The 19,226-nt window shown below is 41.1% G+C and overlaps 1 protein-coding gene across 1 annotated transcript; it reads right to left on the bottom strand.

Annotated features, from left to right (window-relative positions):
• Positions 1-2,884: 2,884 nt before the first annotated feature.
• Positions 2,885-11,072, bottom strand: UQCRFS1 (ubiquinol-cytochrome c reductase, Rieske iron-sulfur polypeptide 1). Its single transcript, XM_004479046.4, has 2 exons — positions 10,746-11,072; positions 2,885-5,694 (listed from the first exon to the last, which is right to left on the bottom strand). The coding sequence occupies exons 1-2, from the start codon at positions 10,957-10,959 to the stop codon at positions 5,084-5,086; spliced, it is 825 nt and encodes a 274-aa protein (XP_004479103.1). The 5' UTR covers positions 10,960-11,072; the 3' UTR covers positions 2,885-5,083.
• Positions 11,073-19,226: the final 8,154 nt, after the last annotated feature.

The raw sequence follows: 19,226 nt of genomic DNA on the forward strand, positions 1-19,226 counted from the left end.
AAGGGGAGGTGAAGGACAGCACAGTCTAGCAAAGGGAGAGGAAGGGGAACCAGGCAGAGGGGACAAAATGGAAAAAACTGAGAGAAAACAGCACAGAAAACAAGCGAGTTTTGTTCCTGGAGCAAAGGGTTACTGATGGGATGTATATCAGGAGGACCTTATAGAAATTTCACATTAAGTTTTCACTTAACCCTCTAGGGTAATGGGACCGAGAGTTTTAAAGTAAAAATATAAGGTAACATTATTGAGCACTTAAGATTTATACATGTCAGATAGGTCCTAAACTTTGACTTAAAGCATTAATTCCTAAAACAGCCATTTGGGGATGTTATTTTTCAGATGAGAAGGGAGGTGCAGACAGATTAACTTATCTCAGGTCAAACATCTAGAAAATATCAGAGCTGGGCCTGGAACCCAGGACTAGAAATCAGGAACCCAGCCTATACTCTTACCACTGCAGTCTGGTAGCTATGTGGCAGATGGATTTTAAGGAACAGGACTGGAGTAAAGAACACCTGATTGGAATTTATTGCAGTAGACAGGCAAGAATGACAAGAGCTGTAATTAAAGTAGGTGATGGTATAGGAATGTGATCAGGCCTACAGGCTCTGAACTCAGACTGCCTGGGTAAATATAAAACTTTTTGGCTTTACCCATGTACCAGCTATGATTGTAAACAAGGAATTTCTCAGTGCCTCAGTTTCTCTATCTACTAATTAGGAATAGCAATATTACTTGTCTGATAGGATATTTTTGAGGATTGAGATCATATATGGAAAGCTTAGTCTAGAAGCTAGTCAGTGCTTGAAAAGATGGCCATTATTAAAATGCTACAGATGACAGAAAAGGATTTGTTCTATTAAGGAGATAAATTTAACAGGATTTAGGGATTTATTTCAGGGGAAGGGATAATGAAAAAGAAGGCAGTCAAGTTTGCCAGTTTGCCAGCTTGCCAACTATGTTACTCGGTGGGCGTGGGGACACCAACTGCAATGAAGAAGTTGGTTCAGGTTTATGGTTTAAGGAAAGGAAGTCATCCTCCTTCCCTTTGGGACATTTTGAACATTCTGAGTTTAGGGGATAATGGGACAATCCACATGTAGACAGCCAGTAGGCACTTGAACATGAGTGTGAATCTCAAGCATGTTTCTAGCAAATAGGTGATAATGAAATTATAAATACATATCTTAAAGAAAGTCTGTAAGCAGTAGGCCAAGGATATCATTCTGAAAAGTGTAGATATTTCTTTTGGGATAATATACAAATTTCAATGAAATTGAGATGAAAATACAGAAAATGACATGTTTAGCACTGTGGGAATGAAGGATGACTTCCAATATCTGGTTAAAGTGTTCCCACTATTTAGAAAAATGAAGGTACTAACAGAACATTTTGATTCCAAGCTATAAGTATCAATAAGGACAAATGCCCTCATATACTGACTGAGTCGAAGTACGCTGAGGAAGAATAAAATAAATCTGTGTTATCTATAACAAAGAAAATTTTCATATAGGCCATTCTCTACAACTGCTCTTTTCAAAGCATAATGGAGAGGTCTGGACCTCAAGATCTTCTTGAGTCATTCCCAGCTAAAATAAAACAGTGCATGTGAAGGATCTGATGGCAGGATGTCAATTGGTCAGACTTAAGCATTTTTTTGAAGTAATTTTCCCTTAACATTTAGGATTTTATTAGAGTAAAAGAGTTAAAAAAAAAAAAAAAGATATTCTCTATAGCCATTTAGCAAATATAGCAGCAAGTGATTTTATTTGGCCTGTCATTAATGGGATATTGCTAGTTAACTGTATCTCCTCTTCAAACCCAAAATATCATGAAAGATGAAAGATAAGTAGTCCACCAAATTCAGCAATTCCAGCACAAAATTCCTGTCTAGGAAACTACAAACTTCCTGTTTCTTGTCTCCAATGCAGTAGTGTTTTGGCGTTTCAAATACAAAATGTGGGGTAGCAGAAAATATTTTAAAATATTATCACTTCAAGGTAAGAGGTGGCAAATATGGGCTATTAATTTTTCTCTATTGGGAGGAGTGCTATTGACATTTTTGTCAGCACAATATCTCTTAGTGTGTGGACTTGTGCCCCTCCCCCAAATGAAGAGCATTTGGCATTCCTGCTCCACCACCACCACCCCAATGCCAGCAGCACCCTCCAATCATTGTTAACAATTAAAGTACAGGTACTGCTCCTGGTTGAGAATTACTATTGTGAAAGGCTGGATTAGTTGATTAAAATAATGCTGCTCCTATTGTAATACCATGCACTGCAAACACAAGATTTATCTAAGAAAGTCCATTTCCAATTAATGGGGGTGGGGGGTGGGGTAGGGTCACACACAAGGAGGGAGGAGCAAAAATCTCATAGAATCTTAAAATTGGAAGGACCCTTGTCCAACTATCCAAATTGTACAGACTGGAAAATAAATGTTCCAGCTAGGTTAAACGACAAGGCCATGATTGCATGGCTAGGCAATGGTAAAGCTGGAATTAAATCCTAACTTCTAGTCCAGTACTTCTCCCACTACACAATGCTAAAACCCCAACTCAATATACATACATGAATATATTAGCAGCTGAGCTGCTTTAGTTATGTCCAAAGGGAAAGTATTTTAAACTCTTACACAGGATAGCAAAAGGACATTTACCCAAATCCTAACTTCTAGTCCAGTACTTCTCCCACTACACAATGCTAAAACCCCAACTCAATATACATACATGAATATATTAGCAGCTGAGCTGCTTTAGTTATGTCCAAAGGGAAAGTATTTTAAACTCTTACACAGGATAGCAAAAGAACATTTACCCAGATTTGCTGGGCTCTACAGATTTATTCAACGGTGCTTCTAGGTTTAATAACACAACTTCAAATAAGTTGCAATTTTTATTTATATTAAATTCATCTAAGAATTTCAGGTATTTAAAAATATATATTAGCAAAGTATCAACACTGGTAATAGCCTAAGTCATGATGCCATTAGTTCCTGGTGTGGTTTAAAAAAAGAAAATAGCCAATCACAATTCAACCTCAAAAATCAGCTTATAATACTTATCTTATTGGTATAGTTTACATGGTACCTTATTGATATGTGTTATCATATCTTACATCATATCTTAATGGTATAGTTTTTACAGGTTGTGGGCATGGGCAATATGAAAAGGTAGAATGATAGGAGAAACCATAAGAAAAATTTTCCCACAAGTATTCACAAAATATCAAAGAAACATAAACCACGAACCTCTCTTGGCCTTGTAATATGGTGGGGGGGGGGGGGAGAACCTCACATGAAATGTTCCAAATATTAACGTGAATATTGTTCATGAATAATACAATTCCATTTTTAAATTAAACAATCCCCTTGGTCTTCTAAATATACACAAAACGGTCAGAAAGCCCACCATTTAAAATAGAGAACATACCCAAAAGTAGTAAATTAGCAATGTTTGGCACTTTAAAATATCTTATATTTTTATTTTTAAGGTACTTTCTAAAATGTCATTATCTGGTAACCTACATAAAATCCTATTTTTATTTACACCACCAATCATCACACCTACTAATTTAATTTCTAGCATGGTCTGTCCATTCCCTTTGGACAGAATTAACCACTTTATCTAGTTTTGCTAATTTATAAATGCCTATGTGATCACAACCACAACTGCCCACCTCCAAACACGCAAGACAAACCTATCAAAGCAGCTATGAGTCTCAAATAAAAAAAATAGCAGTGAAGGGGAGCAGATGTAGTTCAAGCAATTGAGTGCCTACTTTCCATGTTCAAGGTCCCAGGTTCGATCCTGGTACCTTTTAAAAAACAAACAAAAAAGCCAATTCTCACTGGGGAACAGATGTAGCTCAGTAGTTGAGCAAGTCTACTTCCTAGATAACAAGGTCCTGGTTTCAATCCCAAGTACCTCCAAAAAGAAAGAAACAGCAGTGATTATCAATAAAGAGCAAAGGCCACCCCTAACTCCCAAGGGGAATATCAGACCTAGGTCTTATTTCACCTGTATAACTGGAGGGGGGACTACAGGAAAAAAAGGGGTGCTAACTCTATTAGAGTAATATGCTTTCCCTGTGCCTCACCCCCATTTTTTTAAGGTGAAAAGGAAAAGTTCTTAGTGACAATAAATCTAACTGGAAGAAACACCTCAAAATGTTATCCCTACAGAAACAAAACTCCCAAGATCATTTTTTGCTCAAAGACAATATTAAGTCTCAGATTCACTATTACTTTTCTGCCTCTTGATAGGATAGGCACGGGATCTTTGGAGACATGAGTACTTACTTTAAGACAAAGGAAATCACTCCATTTTGGAACACTTTTCTCAAATATCCTCTTACTGCCTCTTAAATACACTTACATACATACCACCATACACCAACCAAAAGACAGGAATGAAATTCTTGGCTTGTCACATAGGCAGGAAACCAGCTAGCCAGAGCCGAGGCTAAACCTTCAGGGCTGTTAACACCTCATCAGAACTCTTTACTGCAAGATTACATTTAACATTACCATACCAATTACTAGAGTATGGGGAAAACCACATACCCAGAAGGACTCACATGTGAAATATAAGATTGAGTCTATGGAAATAGGGAAATCCTGAGCACTCTTTTTTCTGCCAATACCACGAATACCTCTCATGACTTGAGGGTGGACCAGCTAATTTTACCTCATCTTAACTATGGCCTTCATAAGCTCTATGTCCCTAACACAAAGAAGGAACCAAATATTTGGGCAAGTAAATAAATGAGAAAGTCAATTATAGATTTACACAAATGTCTTACACCAGTCTGTAATTTTTAATTAGAATTTAACTATCAGAAACATGGCACCTTTCAAGTCTATGACTGAGTTTAACAATGTTTACAATGGCTTTATTAGGTGAATGCTCAAAAGTATTCAACATAAAATTCAATTTACTTCACATTAATGTTTGCAAATACATTATTAGCAATCCCTAAATATTTCAAATCAACCAACTTAAAGTATGGAAGGTTTGCTCCCAAAACTTTTCTGAGGTGATAGGAAGACCGAAAGAAGCCTATGACTTGAGTCCAAGTCTCTAACCAACAATAACGATATCATCACTGGTGAACTCATATGAGGGAACTTCAAGGTTGAGGGGCGCAGGCCCCTTCCTGATCCTGCCAGAAGCATCATAGTGTGACCCATGGCAAGGGCAGTAGTAACCACCAAAATCTCCTGCATTTGCAATGGGTACACAACCAAGGTGAGTGCAAACACCTATTAAGATAACCCATTCAGGTTTCTTTACTCGTTCTAAATCATGCTGTGGATCCCTCAACTGGGACACTTCTACTGCAGCTTCCTGGTCAATTTCCTTCTTGGTTCTATGGCGCACAAACAGGGGTTTGCCTCTCCATTTGAAAGCCATATTCTTGCCTTCTGGAATATCGGATAACTTGATTTCAATTTTCGACATGGCCAACACATCAGCTGAAGCACTCATGCTGGAAACAAACTGGGAGACGATATTCTTGGCAGCATATGCAACGCCCACAGTAGTTGCTGCAGTTACCAAATAGGAAAAGCCTTTTCTAGCTTCACTGCTCTCTTTTGAAGACTTCGTACTATCTAACACTTCGGTGCGACGATAGTCAGAGAAGTCAGGCACTTTGACGTCTGTATGGGAATAACGAACAGAAGCAGGGACTGGAAGACAAAGAGAAGGTTGAAAAACACAATTAGTTAAGTACCCTAAAAAGGGTATCTATCAGAAAATAGAACTTAATGGACTCACAAACAAAAATCAAATTCTAAAAATGTGTAATGTGGCACTCACTGGTCTCAGAATAATCAAATTGGCAATGGCAGTATATAAAATACTAAACCAAATGAAGTCAACCACTATCTAACACATGGGTATGAAAATATAAGATAATATCTGTAAATTGAGCTCCTTCTGGATGAGCACTGCTGACTCAGGATTCACATCATCTTAGTGTGAGCGAGCTAAGAAAGTTAAACAGCAGTATTTGAAAGTTTCTGAAAATTCAGCCTGCCAAGACACACTATACAATTATGTTAAACACCACTAATAATTTCTGGACTAGAAAAGACTCTCAAAACTCATCGATTCTAACCAGTGAGTGGTAAGTATTAAGGCAAATGTCTAACCTTATATTCCCAGCTCCATGCTTCCCCAAAGCACTACCAAAATTTCATAAAATACTAATTGCAAGATAAACAATCTGTGAACTGTTCATGTAAGTTTGCAGAAAACTTAAGGATTTCTATTTTAGACTCTAGGACACAAATTAGTGTTAACTTCAAGGAAAGTAACTAATGGACAGAAAGGGACAGGCTTACCAAAATAGGTAGCCATCACAATCAAATGAAAATTGCAAAAAGAATTCTTTAAATTTAGTAAGGGAAAGAGAAGCAAAATGTTCATATATCCCCCCCTCTTTGGTGAAAGGCAATAGGTACTTCAAGGGTAGAAATATTGTCTTTTTCACTGCTTTATTCCCAAAAAGCAAGCCATGAAAAAGATCTACTCTTTGCGTCAAATGAATGTTGCATGAACAATTAATCTACATGGTACTTTGGGGGAAAGCAGCTTATTTAAAAAAAAAACACACAAAAAACTAGATATATCCTACTTTTCCATACTATTATTAAATGTCTGACAAAAAATTAACTTTCTGATATGACTTTTAAGTATGTTTCACGAAGCAAATCTCTTTGCAATCTGTATATTTGTTTTAGAAAATTTGTCCACAGGTTTCCTTTATAGAAAAAGCGACAATAAAAATTCCTCACTTTTAGAACATGTGCTGTTTCCAAAAGAATTTTGTACTTATAAAATAAAATGTATTTTCATTACAATAAACTTCAATTCTATCTTGGCCTACTAAGCTGTCTGTCTTATATGCTTCCTTGAGTAGCCAACACTCCAACACAGAAATATCTAAAATGTTCTCAAGGTTAGTAATTTTGTGGAAGCCATTAAGCATTCAAACATGATGGTGAAACCTATCAAAAACAATTCATCTACGTACTTTTCTGACTAACCCAATATTTTCTGAAGGGGACTAAGACACAAGCAATGACCACCTGAGGTTTACAACTATGGCTTTGTGAAATCAAAGTGACAATGGATCATTTACCGCTTCATCTAACGCTAAGTCTGTCAATGTAGACGAGAGTTTGGAATCATACATTAATTATTTTTCCCTATTATTGTCTGGGATTTACACCTAAAAGATGTGTATCATACACCTAAAAGATGGAAGAAACTAAGCAAAGAAACTTCATACTTCTACATTTTAAAACCAGTACCCACAACCCTTAACCATATAACAGTAGACAAGGAAATGTACAAGAACACTAATTAGAATGGCTTTCACATTTTCATTAAGAGATCTGATAGCAAAAAAAATGCAGTAGTCTACTCCCACTGTATCTAGCAGGGTTATACTTTACAATGATCTTTATCATCAAGAACATTTAGAAATTAAAGCTGCCAAGTTGCAAAAATCATTCTCTAAATAATTAACATAATGTATATTAGGCTTAACCTTAACTAGCCAAGATACTAGCCAGATTTACATTTAAGAAAAATCAGGTATTTATAGAAATATCATCTGGAAATACAGAAAATTGAAGGCATTTTTAATAATACATGTTTTCAGGTGAGCCCTGATGTGCCTCGGAAATTTTCTGCATTGAAGAGATGCTATCATATCGCAACCTTCTTGTCCAATTCAAAGATCTTCTCCTGACCCAACCTTCCCATCCCACATTAACCACTACACATCTTATCACAAAACATCTATACAGATTTTTTAAAAATTGTTTTAACACTTTTATTCAAGTCTGTGTGTGCCCTGGAGTTAAGACCAGGCTGAGACCACCATTCCACTGTAAAATGATACGAGATTTAGCCACTGAACGAAGCCTGCTTGGTATCCCTCATTAACAATTCACCAGACCTCAAAAATATAAAAATAAAAGCCAAAAAAAAGAACCTGAAAAGTTCCCTTCAGGACTTTTCTATACTGCTGACAGCAAACAATAACTTAAACCCCAAAGAAAAATGGGAATTCAACAGCACAAGGAGAGGACACCTGGACAAGGCACTGGAGCCAGGAATGGTCTAGGGGAAAACTAGTAGCTAACTACAGAGGAACAAAACAAATACATATATGAACTTTCACTTTTATCTAGATTCAAAGGCTCTTAGGGGGAAGAAAATACCTAAGAAAGCTTTTCTGAGAACTACGTTAAACCCATTTCCAACTCCTTTCTGGAAGACTTAGATTATAAGGGGTGTGTGTGTATGTGCAGGAGGGGTACTAAGGGAAATTAGAGAATGTGAACCTGGTCATCTCCTCCCTTCTCCGCCGGACAAGGGCAGATAAAAAGGCAAAAGTCTGATTTTAAATTCCCAATGGGGAGACACTAGCTATGATAAGGCTTCTAAACTCAGGAGCTAGAAGAGTGGGCTGAAGCTGTGGCATAAAGCAATGATGGGGCAAATGTGGGCTGGAAACTGAGACGGGCCCCACAGGCCTTCAGCAGTAGCACTAGAAGAGGTGTGTATAACTGCCACCTTCAACTCCCACGTGGTACAAATTCCTAAAATATCAGGGAGAGGAAATGGTGGAAAAGCAATCAGGAGCAAAAAGAAAGCAGCACATGCAGGAAGCTGCCAAGTTCTGCTGGAGTCTCTACTCACACAGGCAAAAGTCAGGTGAGTGGAGGGACCCAACTCCCCGTTGGACACGGGTCATCTCAAAATCCGGGTGGACCTAAGTTATGCAATTTTATACCAGGGTATCTAAAAAGTGCTCTACAAATGTGCTCAAACAAAAGAAAAAAGGAAAGACTTTGGAGTCAAGCCAATCAGCAACACCACAGACAGGGGATTTTAATATGAACTTACGCTACAAACTGGAAAGGCATGATTACAGAAAAGAGGTTGGTTGACTTATGGTTCTGTTTGCCTGTCCTTAGAAAAGCACTTCTGTAGGCCAGGCAATGTCCCCATTTTAGAAGACAACCTTCAGCCATTTGACAAATTCCAAAAATGCTTTTCCCTTTTGCTACTGAATTTTTTTCCTCCCCTATTGTTTTTCACTTCCAAGTGTAGTTTTTCACTACAAGTAGGTTTGGGATGTGCTAAAGCAGATTCCAGCCCTGTGCAGTTTTTCTAAAATCCACTGGTGACCCCTAACAAAAACTCACTTTATTCACTCACAAATATTTTGCACCAACTGTATAACAATTCCAAGTGGGACTTTGGACTTAATGGGAGATAGGAAAATAATATAGACATTTTCCATATCCTCAAATGCAAGGTTAGAGAGATCATCAATAAACAATATGGACAGAAAAAAGACATAAATTAAAAAAACATATAATTTTGACTTGACACCTCAATTGAGATTGAAAAGATGGAAAACTGAGGACGAGGATCACTAAAAGTGCAGAGAATAGGATGAATCAGAGTTTTAAAAAGGGTGGAAAAACTTGGTTAGCATGTAAGGCAAAGGCCACAAACTCAACTGTCACTGGAGCCAGGCAGGTATTACAATGAATCAAGCATGCCTGGAGAAGACTGCCCTGAAGTGGAAAAGGGCACTTGCTTCAATTAAGGGGAGTAAGCAATGCACGCTACAGAGATTTTCCCACATAAAAACTAGAGCCCAGTGTTGTCAGTTTTCGATGCATGAAATCTTCCCAGGTTTTTATAACCATGCAAGATGGATGCCAGTTCATGACTTCCAATACAGAACAGGTCAAGAACTGAAATGGGAGAGAAGACAAAAAATAAACTAGGATCTGCTCAGAGAGGGTTATGGAATACCTTAGCCTAGAGCTAAGACAGTTAAGTCTTGTCGAACCCAGGCTTTCTATGAGTACACAGTATATCCCCGCAAGTCACTTCACCTCTTGGAGTCTGTTTTTTCATTTCCAAAACGGGAATATTGTCAACCTCTGCCTGTTCTCGAGGATTAAATCAGCCATGGTGTGAAAACCATTTGGCGCAGTGCCTGAAAACACTAGAACACATCGGAGCTGACCTTGGAGAGCTTGTGTTTTACTATTGTTTTTTGGGGTAGGCTGTTGGGAAGGGAGCCGTGGTGGTGAGGCGGCAACTCCCCAAATATTAATAGTAGTTTCTATTTTTTGAGCATTTACTAATTACAGGTAATTAAATTACACGTAAAAACTGTACTAATGATTTTACATATAATTTTTCCACCTCAGCTTTACAACTTGGTCATCAATCGCATTTCACAGGTGAAGATAAACGTGTAGAAATTTGCCCAACGTCACGTGACCTGTAAGGAGCAAAATCACGCAGGACTTTGCCGAAAGCAGACTCCAGGGCTCTTGAACTTAGCCAACGAGGTATGCGGTTTCGCCCGTAATTGGGAGCCCCAACTGGCTTCCAACTCGAACAGAGCCCTGGTCTCACTCGACAGAAAACTCTCCCAGAGGGCCAGAATAACACAGCTAGAGTCACCTGAGAATGCCCATCCCAACGTCGCCCCCACACAAGAGAGGACGCCAAGGCCCGGGAGGTGTAAGGACCTGCACAAAGTCGCCCAAGCCGGCATCCTACTCACTCCCATACAAGCCTCCATTTCCCCGAATACCCCCGGCCTCCTCGGCGGCTCCCGGGGACCAAGGCCAGAGGGAGCTAGAAAAAAGGAACCCCTCAGGCTCCGGTCGCTGTCCTCAGCCCGTCTCACCATTGAGGCCCACGGAGACGACCAAAGGCCGGCCCGCGGCCTGGCCACTCAGCGACTCCCGGCACAGGAAGGGCCGCTTCACGTCCAGCACAGGAGGCTCCGAGGTGGCGGGCACCGCGGCCTGCCCCAAAGGCCGCAGCGCGCCCGCCACCACGCGGGACGTGGCAGATAGAACGGGCGCGAAGGGGCCCGAGCGGGCAGCGACCGACAACATGGCGCTAGTTGCTCCAACAGCCAAGCGGGTCACAGCGACGACCTTCCGATAGCGGCGCAGGCTCGAGGAGGCGCGCGGTCATGACGTCAGCGCGCCGGCCGAAGGGAAGTCCCGCAGGGAGGAGCACTGCGTCAGAGGCGGGGCTACGAAGCCACTCGGGGGGCGGGGCGGAAGGAGGAGGCCAGGATTGGCCCTGGAACTGTCAGTCAGGAACCTCTGGATCTGTCTCCGGCATCCTGTTAGAAGAAGGGGGACATCAGAGGTCCTCAGAAACGTCCTGTGGGCCAGCTTTGCGGTCTTTAGGGCAAACACTTTATCTGTGGCGACTTTTGGATGATAATAAATTATTATAGTAGTTTAAATGGGATAATAATTGAGTGATATGTATATATATGTATCTCCTAGAACAGAGTTCTGCACATAACTGCTAAACGTGTTTGCTATAGCGATTATTATCATCTAACAAAAGAGAAAAGAATGACTAGGACCTGTGTGCAAAGTTTAATAATAGTAATAATAATGATAATAGCTTACGGTTATTAAGCATTTATTGTGTATTAAGTTCTGTGATTTATATGCATTCTTTCATTATATGATTAAGGTCCCTATGAAGTAAACTGCTATTATTATCAGCATTTTACCAATGAAGAAACCAAGACTGAGGTTATTTGCCCAAGAGCAGATAGCTAACAATGAAACAGTCTGTCCGTGGCTCTGTTTCCCCAACTGAAACTTTTGGTGGTACATGCTAAACCACTATCTATCACATGGTGAGAAAGTTATTCCCTTTTTACTTCTCTTCCAATCCTTCTGATTACACCAGTGAGAAAGTGAGAAAGTCTGTTTGGAGCTGAAGTATCTTTAATTCTTCTCTAACAGTTGTTAATCTCCCCCTTTTAACAAATTGGGACTGAGTTCAATGCCCTTAGCAGGCAACTGAATCTAAACAGGATTTAATGGCATCATTAGTTTCATCATTTATTTTGAGTTACCTCCAATTCAGACCTTCCCAGAGATCTATTGGTCTGACACACACAGTGCTTTCAACTGCAAATCGTTTGTTATCACTTACAAATTGTGAGTATTCCCACATACATGCTGTGGTAGACAGAATAACAGCCCCCACTCCCCCACTCATGCCAGCAAAGATGCCCACATCCTAATCCCTAGGACCTGAGAATATGACCTTATATGGCAAACTTTGCAAATGTTGTGATTAAGGTACGGATTCTGAGATGGGGAAGTTACCCTGGATTATCAGGGTGGTCTTTGAGAGGGACCCAGGGGGTCCGGGAGGAAAGAAGATGCTACCCTGCTATTAAGAAAGAGGAAGAAGGCTGTGAGCCAAGGAATACAAGCGGCCTTTAGAAGATGGAAAAGACAAAATAACAAAGGGCCTCCAGAAGGGTTCATTTTTTAGACTTCTGACTTCCAGAACCAAGTTATAATAAACGTGTGTTGTTTTGAGTCAGTACGTTTGTGGTAATTTGTTACAGCAGCAATAGGAAACAAATACACACACTTAGAGAGAGAGATATTTGTCTTTAAAAACTGTAAGATCTGAACACATTAGGCCTGTGTACTCACATAGAAAGACTTTAGGACGCTGATAGCCAGGGTGATAGGGATCAGAGAACTTGGCGAGGTTCTTTTGCACAATGTGGCAGAATAGACAGACACACTGAACTAGGCTAGGAATGATAAATGGCTTTATTTGCCTGCAGATAAACCAATCTCAAATCGGCCTCCCCATTAAGGGTTTTTCTCACAGCTTTTATACAGGTTGAAATAAAGTTAATCATCAGGATGATATTTCTAAGAAGGGTTCAGAAAATTTCATATGTTTCCTCAGTTAATCTTAAAACATTCTTGGCACCTGGGGCCAGGCAATCTTGGGGTTAAGGATGGGAAGGTGGTAGGGATATGAGGGTATAGATAAGTTTAGATAATGAATGAAGGAGTGCATAGTTACACTTTCTTTGGTGAAGTTAAATCTGGTTAATGTTAAATCTGTAGCTCTGTATGCCACCTGACATGTGAGCAAGATACATTGAATTTTTCTAACATTATAAGGTACAGTTCAAGGCCTTAATATTCAAACTATACTGCGTTTTTCTAGCACTGCAGAGGTAGACATTCTTGCTGGTCGGGATCCTTTCCCCATCTTTTCTACTCATTTCCTTACCGTGAGAAGGCCTTTGAGTGTGGAACCTCAGGTTTATACAATTCCATGAACATGTTCTGGTGCCCACAGTAACAAGATCTTTAAATGCCAGCAAGCAATGGAATCTCCTATTTCCAAATCAGTGAGTTTTGAGACACTTCCTGTCCCTAACAGTCTTGATTTTTCCATCTGTGCAAAAGCATATATATGGGGCATGGAAGAGGAAACTCCAGAACTAATCCTCAAAATCACTGATAATACTAAGTTCTTTGTATGATCCTCAGTAATGCACAAGTACACCAGACACCCATGACCCCACCTCAAGACACATGACCCTTCAGCCACTTTTTCCTAAACAGAAAGGCAACCATCTCCCCTGCTGCAAAGACCCCACATCTATCTCCTGTTTCCACACCATTACTTGAGAAATGCCTGGCTTCCTATTTACAGTTCCCTTCACTGTGACAATTGCAGCCTTTCTCCACAGCCCACATCTCTTGCTTGAGTATGAAGATATGGAGACTGACAGCCACTTGAGAACTGGACAGACTGTCCCCAATTTAAGCCATTTAAAATGCATCTCTGTTCCATAACGTGAGAGGTCCATGTTCAGTTCCCAGTGCCTCTGAAGAAAAAAACAACAAGCAAAACAAATGACAAAACCAACTCAGAGAAGCCAATGTGGCTCAGGAATTGAGTGCCAGCTTCCCATATACAAGGTCCCAAGTTTATCCCCGGCCCTCAGTCCAAAAAAAAAAAAAGCAAATGAAGACTTTAAATGTAAAAAAAAAAAATCCGTTTCCATAATTCTGTGCCCCTACCTTTATAAAAACCGATAACCTTAGGAAGGAGAAGAAATTAGCCAGGGAGGAGAAGTTCAGACATACTAATATTTTAATAGCTTATTCCTTCAACACATTAGTCACATTCATTAATTGTGATTAATTTACAGGCTTTGTTGAAAACCAAATAAATTTGCCTGTCAGCCACACACCCAGGCCTTGCCACCAAGCTTCTGCAATGGCACTAAACCTTCCCCTTTTTTACAACTGGATTGTAAAAAAGGGCCCATTTCACCCCCACCCCACCCCCTCAAAATTTGTCGAGTTAATTTAACTCATTTGTATAAAATATTTTTTAAGCACCTGACCTCATTCAGACTCCTCCACTTTTGGCCTGGCCTACTTGAGCAAGTCCCCAACACATTCCCCCCATCCCACCCTGCCACCTTGGTTTGGAGATAAAAAGATATATCTCAGAAGTTTGTTGTCAAGATAAAATAAGGCATGTGAATTGTTCATTAAAGCAATTGGTTATTATTTTAAGCAAGGGATTGTAGCAGTTTGATGTTATTGATGAATTCCAAAAAGAAATATTGGATTATGTTTGTAAACTGGTCTTTTCCTCTGGGCATATTAGAGTGCATTGGATTCAGAGGTTTTACTTTCTCTTGATTAAATAATGATTAAGGCTTTGATTGGCCCACATCAGTAGGACATTCCGTCCCCACCCCCTTGGTGGGCAGGGACTCACAGAGAAACTGCAATGCAGAGAAGGGAGATTGAAGTCCCAAGCTGGAGCCCCAGGAAGTAAACACAGAGAGGAGCTTGGTGGTGAGGAAAGAGAAGCAAGCCCCAAGGAAGAGAGGAAACCAGGAAACCTGAACCATGGCAGATGTCAGCAGCCATCTTGCTCCAACACGTGGCAATAAACATTGGTGAGGAAAGTAATTACAGTTTACAGCCTGGTAACTGAAAGCTTCTACCCCAAGTAAATACCCTTTATAAAAACCAACTGATTTCTGGCATTTTGCATCAGCAATCCTTTGGCTGACTAATACAGACTGTTGGAATACCATTCATTCATTCATCCAAAAGATTTTAATCGTATAGTAATATGCCAGACCTGTCTGCTCACTGCTGAGGATACAGCAATGAACAAAATTGACAATGTACCTGGTCTTGAGGCGCTTACATTGTAGTGGAGGAAGATAGACAACTAACAAACGTATATAATGTATGAGATGGTGATAAATTCTATGGCAAAAAGAAAGCAAAATGAGGGGAAGGGAGTAGTGAGCTGGTAAAAGCGAATGTTTTTACTTGAAGGGATCTCAGAAATCACCTTGTTCATTTTACGGATGGGGAAATTTGTACCTCAAGGAAAATACGCTTTCTGTATCCATTCATCAAATGTATATGTAGAACTTCCCAGGTGCCAGGCCCTGGCTAGAGGTGCTATCCTGGTGTGGCTCATGGTTTGCAAGGTAAACAGCCATGCTGTGGACCCAGGAGAGTGACACACCAGGGGAAGATGCTGAAAGGTGTACAGACCAAGACAAGAACTAAAGGAACACAGAGGCCAGCAGAATGTGGGGCATGGTGGAAGCAAGAGGGCTCAGAGGATGCTGCTCAGGCAGTGGAGGAGTGGTGTCAAGGGACCTGAGAGAAGACTATCTGGGAAGGGATAGGCTCCTGGCCCTGGTGATTGGAGCCTGTTTTCTACTGCAAAACAAATTACTACAAACTTAGCCACTTAAATTAATACCCACTTAGCACCTCATTTTCTACAGGTCAGAAGTCTTGGCCCTGTTCAACTGGGTTCTCTGATCAGGGTCTCACCAGGCTGAAATTAAGGTGTTGATTGGACCTGCAATTTCATCGGAGGCTTGGGGTCATCTTCCAAGTTCATTGGGTGTTGACAGAACATAATTCCATGTGGTTATAGATCTTTTAGAGGCTGCCCACAGTTCATGTGGCCCTCTCCAAAACATGGCAGTCTTCTTCAAGACCAACAGGAAAACTCCACTATATCGAATCTCTTTAACTGCTTCCATTTCTGACTCCTAGACCTCATTTAAAATGGCTCCCCTGATTAAGTCAGGTCCACCCACGCTCAACAGGAAGGGATTATGCAGAGTGTGTAACACCAGAGGGGTAGGTATCTTGGGAGCCATCTTAGAAATCTGCCCACCACAGTTCCAATTGATGAAGAGCCTTGCACGCTGCACTAATAAGCTTGGACTTTCTCAGAGAATGAGGACCCTGGGCCTGAGAGCAGGGAAGCAGCATGGGGACCATACTGTCCCACTGCTCATATGCTCTCCCTGAGCTCTGTGATGGCTTTCCCTGACACTGTGGTGTGGAAGGTGAGCACAGGGAGCCCTGGGCACATCATTCACTTCAGTTTCCAAAAAGCCCTCCTTCTGCTTAATGTTAGGGAGCTCCCCATCTCCCACTCACCCTTGCAGAGAATCCAGAGAGAGATGGAGCTGGGATAAGCTGTTTTGATAGGGAATTGGACAATTTCAGAAGGGAAGAGAATATTCCGAGAAAAAGAAAGAGAAAATAGGAGGGATAAGCCTCTGAAAAACCTTGGGCAGCCCAAAGAGGGCAAAGAAAGTGCTAATGTAGAATGCTCCTTCTCCCCAGGGGTACCACAGCTCCTCATCTTTGTTCACCTCATCACTAAACATGAAGTTCTGGACCCACTCAGCCTGGGCTTAACTCAAAACTGCTGTGTAAGCATCATTCATGGGAAGCCAAGATCTACAGACTGATGCCCTGTCTCAAAGATGAGACCCAGGGAGTCCTGTCCACTCTGGAATCCCCAGGGTAGGATTTGGCTTCCTGAGCCCCTAAGACATCCCTTGGCTTCCCTGAGATGGCAAGTGTGAGCAAAAGAAGCAGGAAGGAGGCTCAGATCCACCCAGGCCCCTGCAGGATATGCACACACAATTACACGCCATCATTTTCCTTCTCTAATCATGCTCAGAAAATATGAGGAGAATGTAAATCAAACTGCTAGTTCTACAGCATTGCCACTGGAATAATAAATTCACAGGCTAAATAAGAAGTTTTATTTGTGCTTATTTCCAAATGGATGGATGCAGGGAAGCAGATTGTGGTGTGCTTGGTATTTAATTTGTATTTCTCGGTAATAATGAAGGCAGCACCCATTTGTACATCCAAAGGCCCTTTCAGCCCTGAGTCTGGAGAGCACTTTTCCAAGCATACTGGGAATAAATTAAATTGCAAACCTCTATGAAGAAAGAATAAAGTTAAGACATAATTTTGAAGAACCGCTTGAGTTTGTATGTTTACCTGCTAGGTAAGTATATTCGCCTATTATTCTTACAATTCTTTTTCACAAAATAAGGAACTTTGTGTGGAATGTAGAATCCCACAACAGAATGAAATGGCAAACTCCAGCATCTTAAGAAAAGTCTAAGCTGAATCAAAACTGACTTGAGGTAATGGTAATTTAAACAGATATCCCATAACAAGGTATGCTGATTAATAAATTATTTGATTACCAGGTATGAGAAGTAAACCTGCAATCAATACAATTACCTCAAAGCTCCAAATTAGAAAATGTGCAATAAAATATATCTGAAAGGTACTGAGAATTGGTTGTTTTAATTACAGAGTGATTAATTGATCATTTAGATGGTATTGACTTACAACTTATTTAATTCTTTGCAATTCAATTTGTCAAATTTGAGTCCAAATAACTGATGATTTGTGCTATTAACTGCAGAGCTGGAAGGGATGGGAGTGATGAAAGATGAAACATTAGAATCCTGTGTCTGGTGGCATGAAAGGCCTAAGGTATTCTAACTTCCAGCTCTGGGGCCCTATCCACACTCACCTGGAGCACCTTGTTCTCCCCGTAATCCATCCTAGGTCTGGGTCTATATGAATCTGGTGTACTCCAGATTCAGAAAGACCTGGGATAGTGACCATCCTCTGCCTTTTATTGGCCATGCAGTCTTGGAAAAGTCATTTTGTGTCTCTATGCCACAGTTTCCTCACCTGCAAATAGAATTCTAAGAGTCATGGGGATGGCTGCAAGAAAGAGCACTGAGCACAATCTCTGCCAGTGCTCACTGTGTGCCCATTAATATCTCCCTAGCAATTTACTAGTGCCAGTCTTCCCCCTTGAACCCCTGTGGGGTGAAGGGCAGGTGCCTTTTTTTGGGTACCATATACCATCCTGCATCCCCCTCTGCAGGGTTCCACTAAATTGACTCCTTTGACCAGAGATAGCCTTGTTCTCTTTTACTTCCCTCATAGAAGTATTGTTCTGTCCACAGCAGTGGGAGAATGACTAAATTGCTTCCATCAACCTCAAAAGGCCCTTTATACACATAGAGAAATAATGGGAGGAGGGGCAATATGGTGGCACAGTAAGGAGCTCCAAGAGTCAGCTCGTCCTAATCCCCCAGAGATATCTACACCACCTGGGCTCAGGAGACCAGAAGAGCATCCTGCAACATTCTATAAAGAATGGAAGGAGGAGACTCTCCATCTGCAGTTAAGATTCATGTGTAGAGCACTCCACGCCATGGAGGCCAGTGCCCATCCTCCACTGGTGGCACAAGTTGCCTCAAGCAGGTCTGATTGATAATCACAGTGATAGGAGGGACCAGCTTCTTTCCACCCAGATCAGATTGCAGTTCTAACTTAAGCTCTAGCCCCACATCCAGCAGGGAAGAAGCTGAGGGGACCTGCACCAGCTTTTCTGGGCAACTTCAGGTGCTTTGGGCCAGCACAGACAAAATGGTTGGACACCTGGGGCTACATCCCCACATCCCAATAAGACAGGAAGGAAGCTGTATTTCCTCAGCCTCTCTAGACAACTGCAGATGTTTTCAGCCTGCACAGACTGATTTGCTGAGTGATTTAGATTCCTTCCTCACCCTTCCTCATAGGATAGGAGGAGACTGATGTTTCTTCAGCATCTCTGGGCAACTGCAGGTGCTTTCATCCTGTGCAGACTGGATACTCAAACATATGTATCTCCATCCCTGTTCCTCAATAGGATAGTAGGGGAGCTGTGCTTCCTCATCCTTTCCAGGCAATGGCAGGCACTTTTGGCCTGCACCAACTGTACAGTTGGGCACCTGTGTATGCATCCCTATTCCGTAATAGGATAAGAGGGGGCTGGTATTGCCTCAGCCTCTCTGGGCAACTGCAGTTGCTTTAGGCCAACATGCACTGATCCATTTGGTGCCTGTTTTTCCATCCCCACCTCATAAATGGCAGAAAGGACAGTACTCCCTCAGCCTTTCAGGACAATTGCAGGTGCTTTTGGCACACAT

Source organism: Dasypus novemcinctus, chromosome 18, assembly GCF_030445035.2.
Source record: "Dasypus novemcinctus isolate mDasNov1 chromosome 18, mDasNov1.1.hap2, whole genome shotgun sequence".
Taxonomy (NCBI): Eukaryota; Metazoa; Chordata; class Mammalia; order Cingulata; family Dasypodidae; genus Dasypus; species Dasypus novemcinctus.

Coding starts and splice junctions, on each gene's coding strand:
- UQCRFS1 (XM_004479046.4), bottom strand. CDS start 10,959: ATGTTGTCGGTCGCTGCCCGCTCGGGCCCCTTCGCGCCCGTTCTATCT. Junction 5,695..10,745: donor CGTCTCCGTGGGCCTCAATG/GTGAGACGGGCT, acceptor TTTGTCTTCCAG/TCCCTGCTTCTGTTCGTTAT.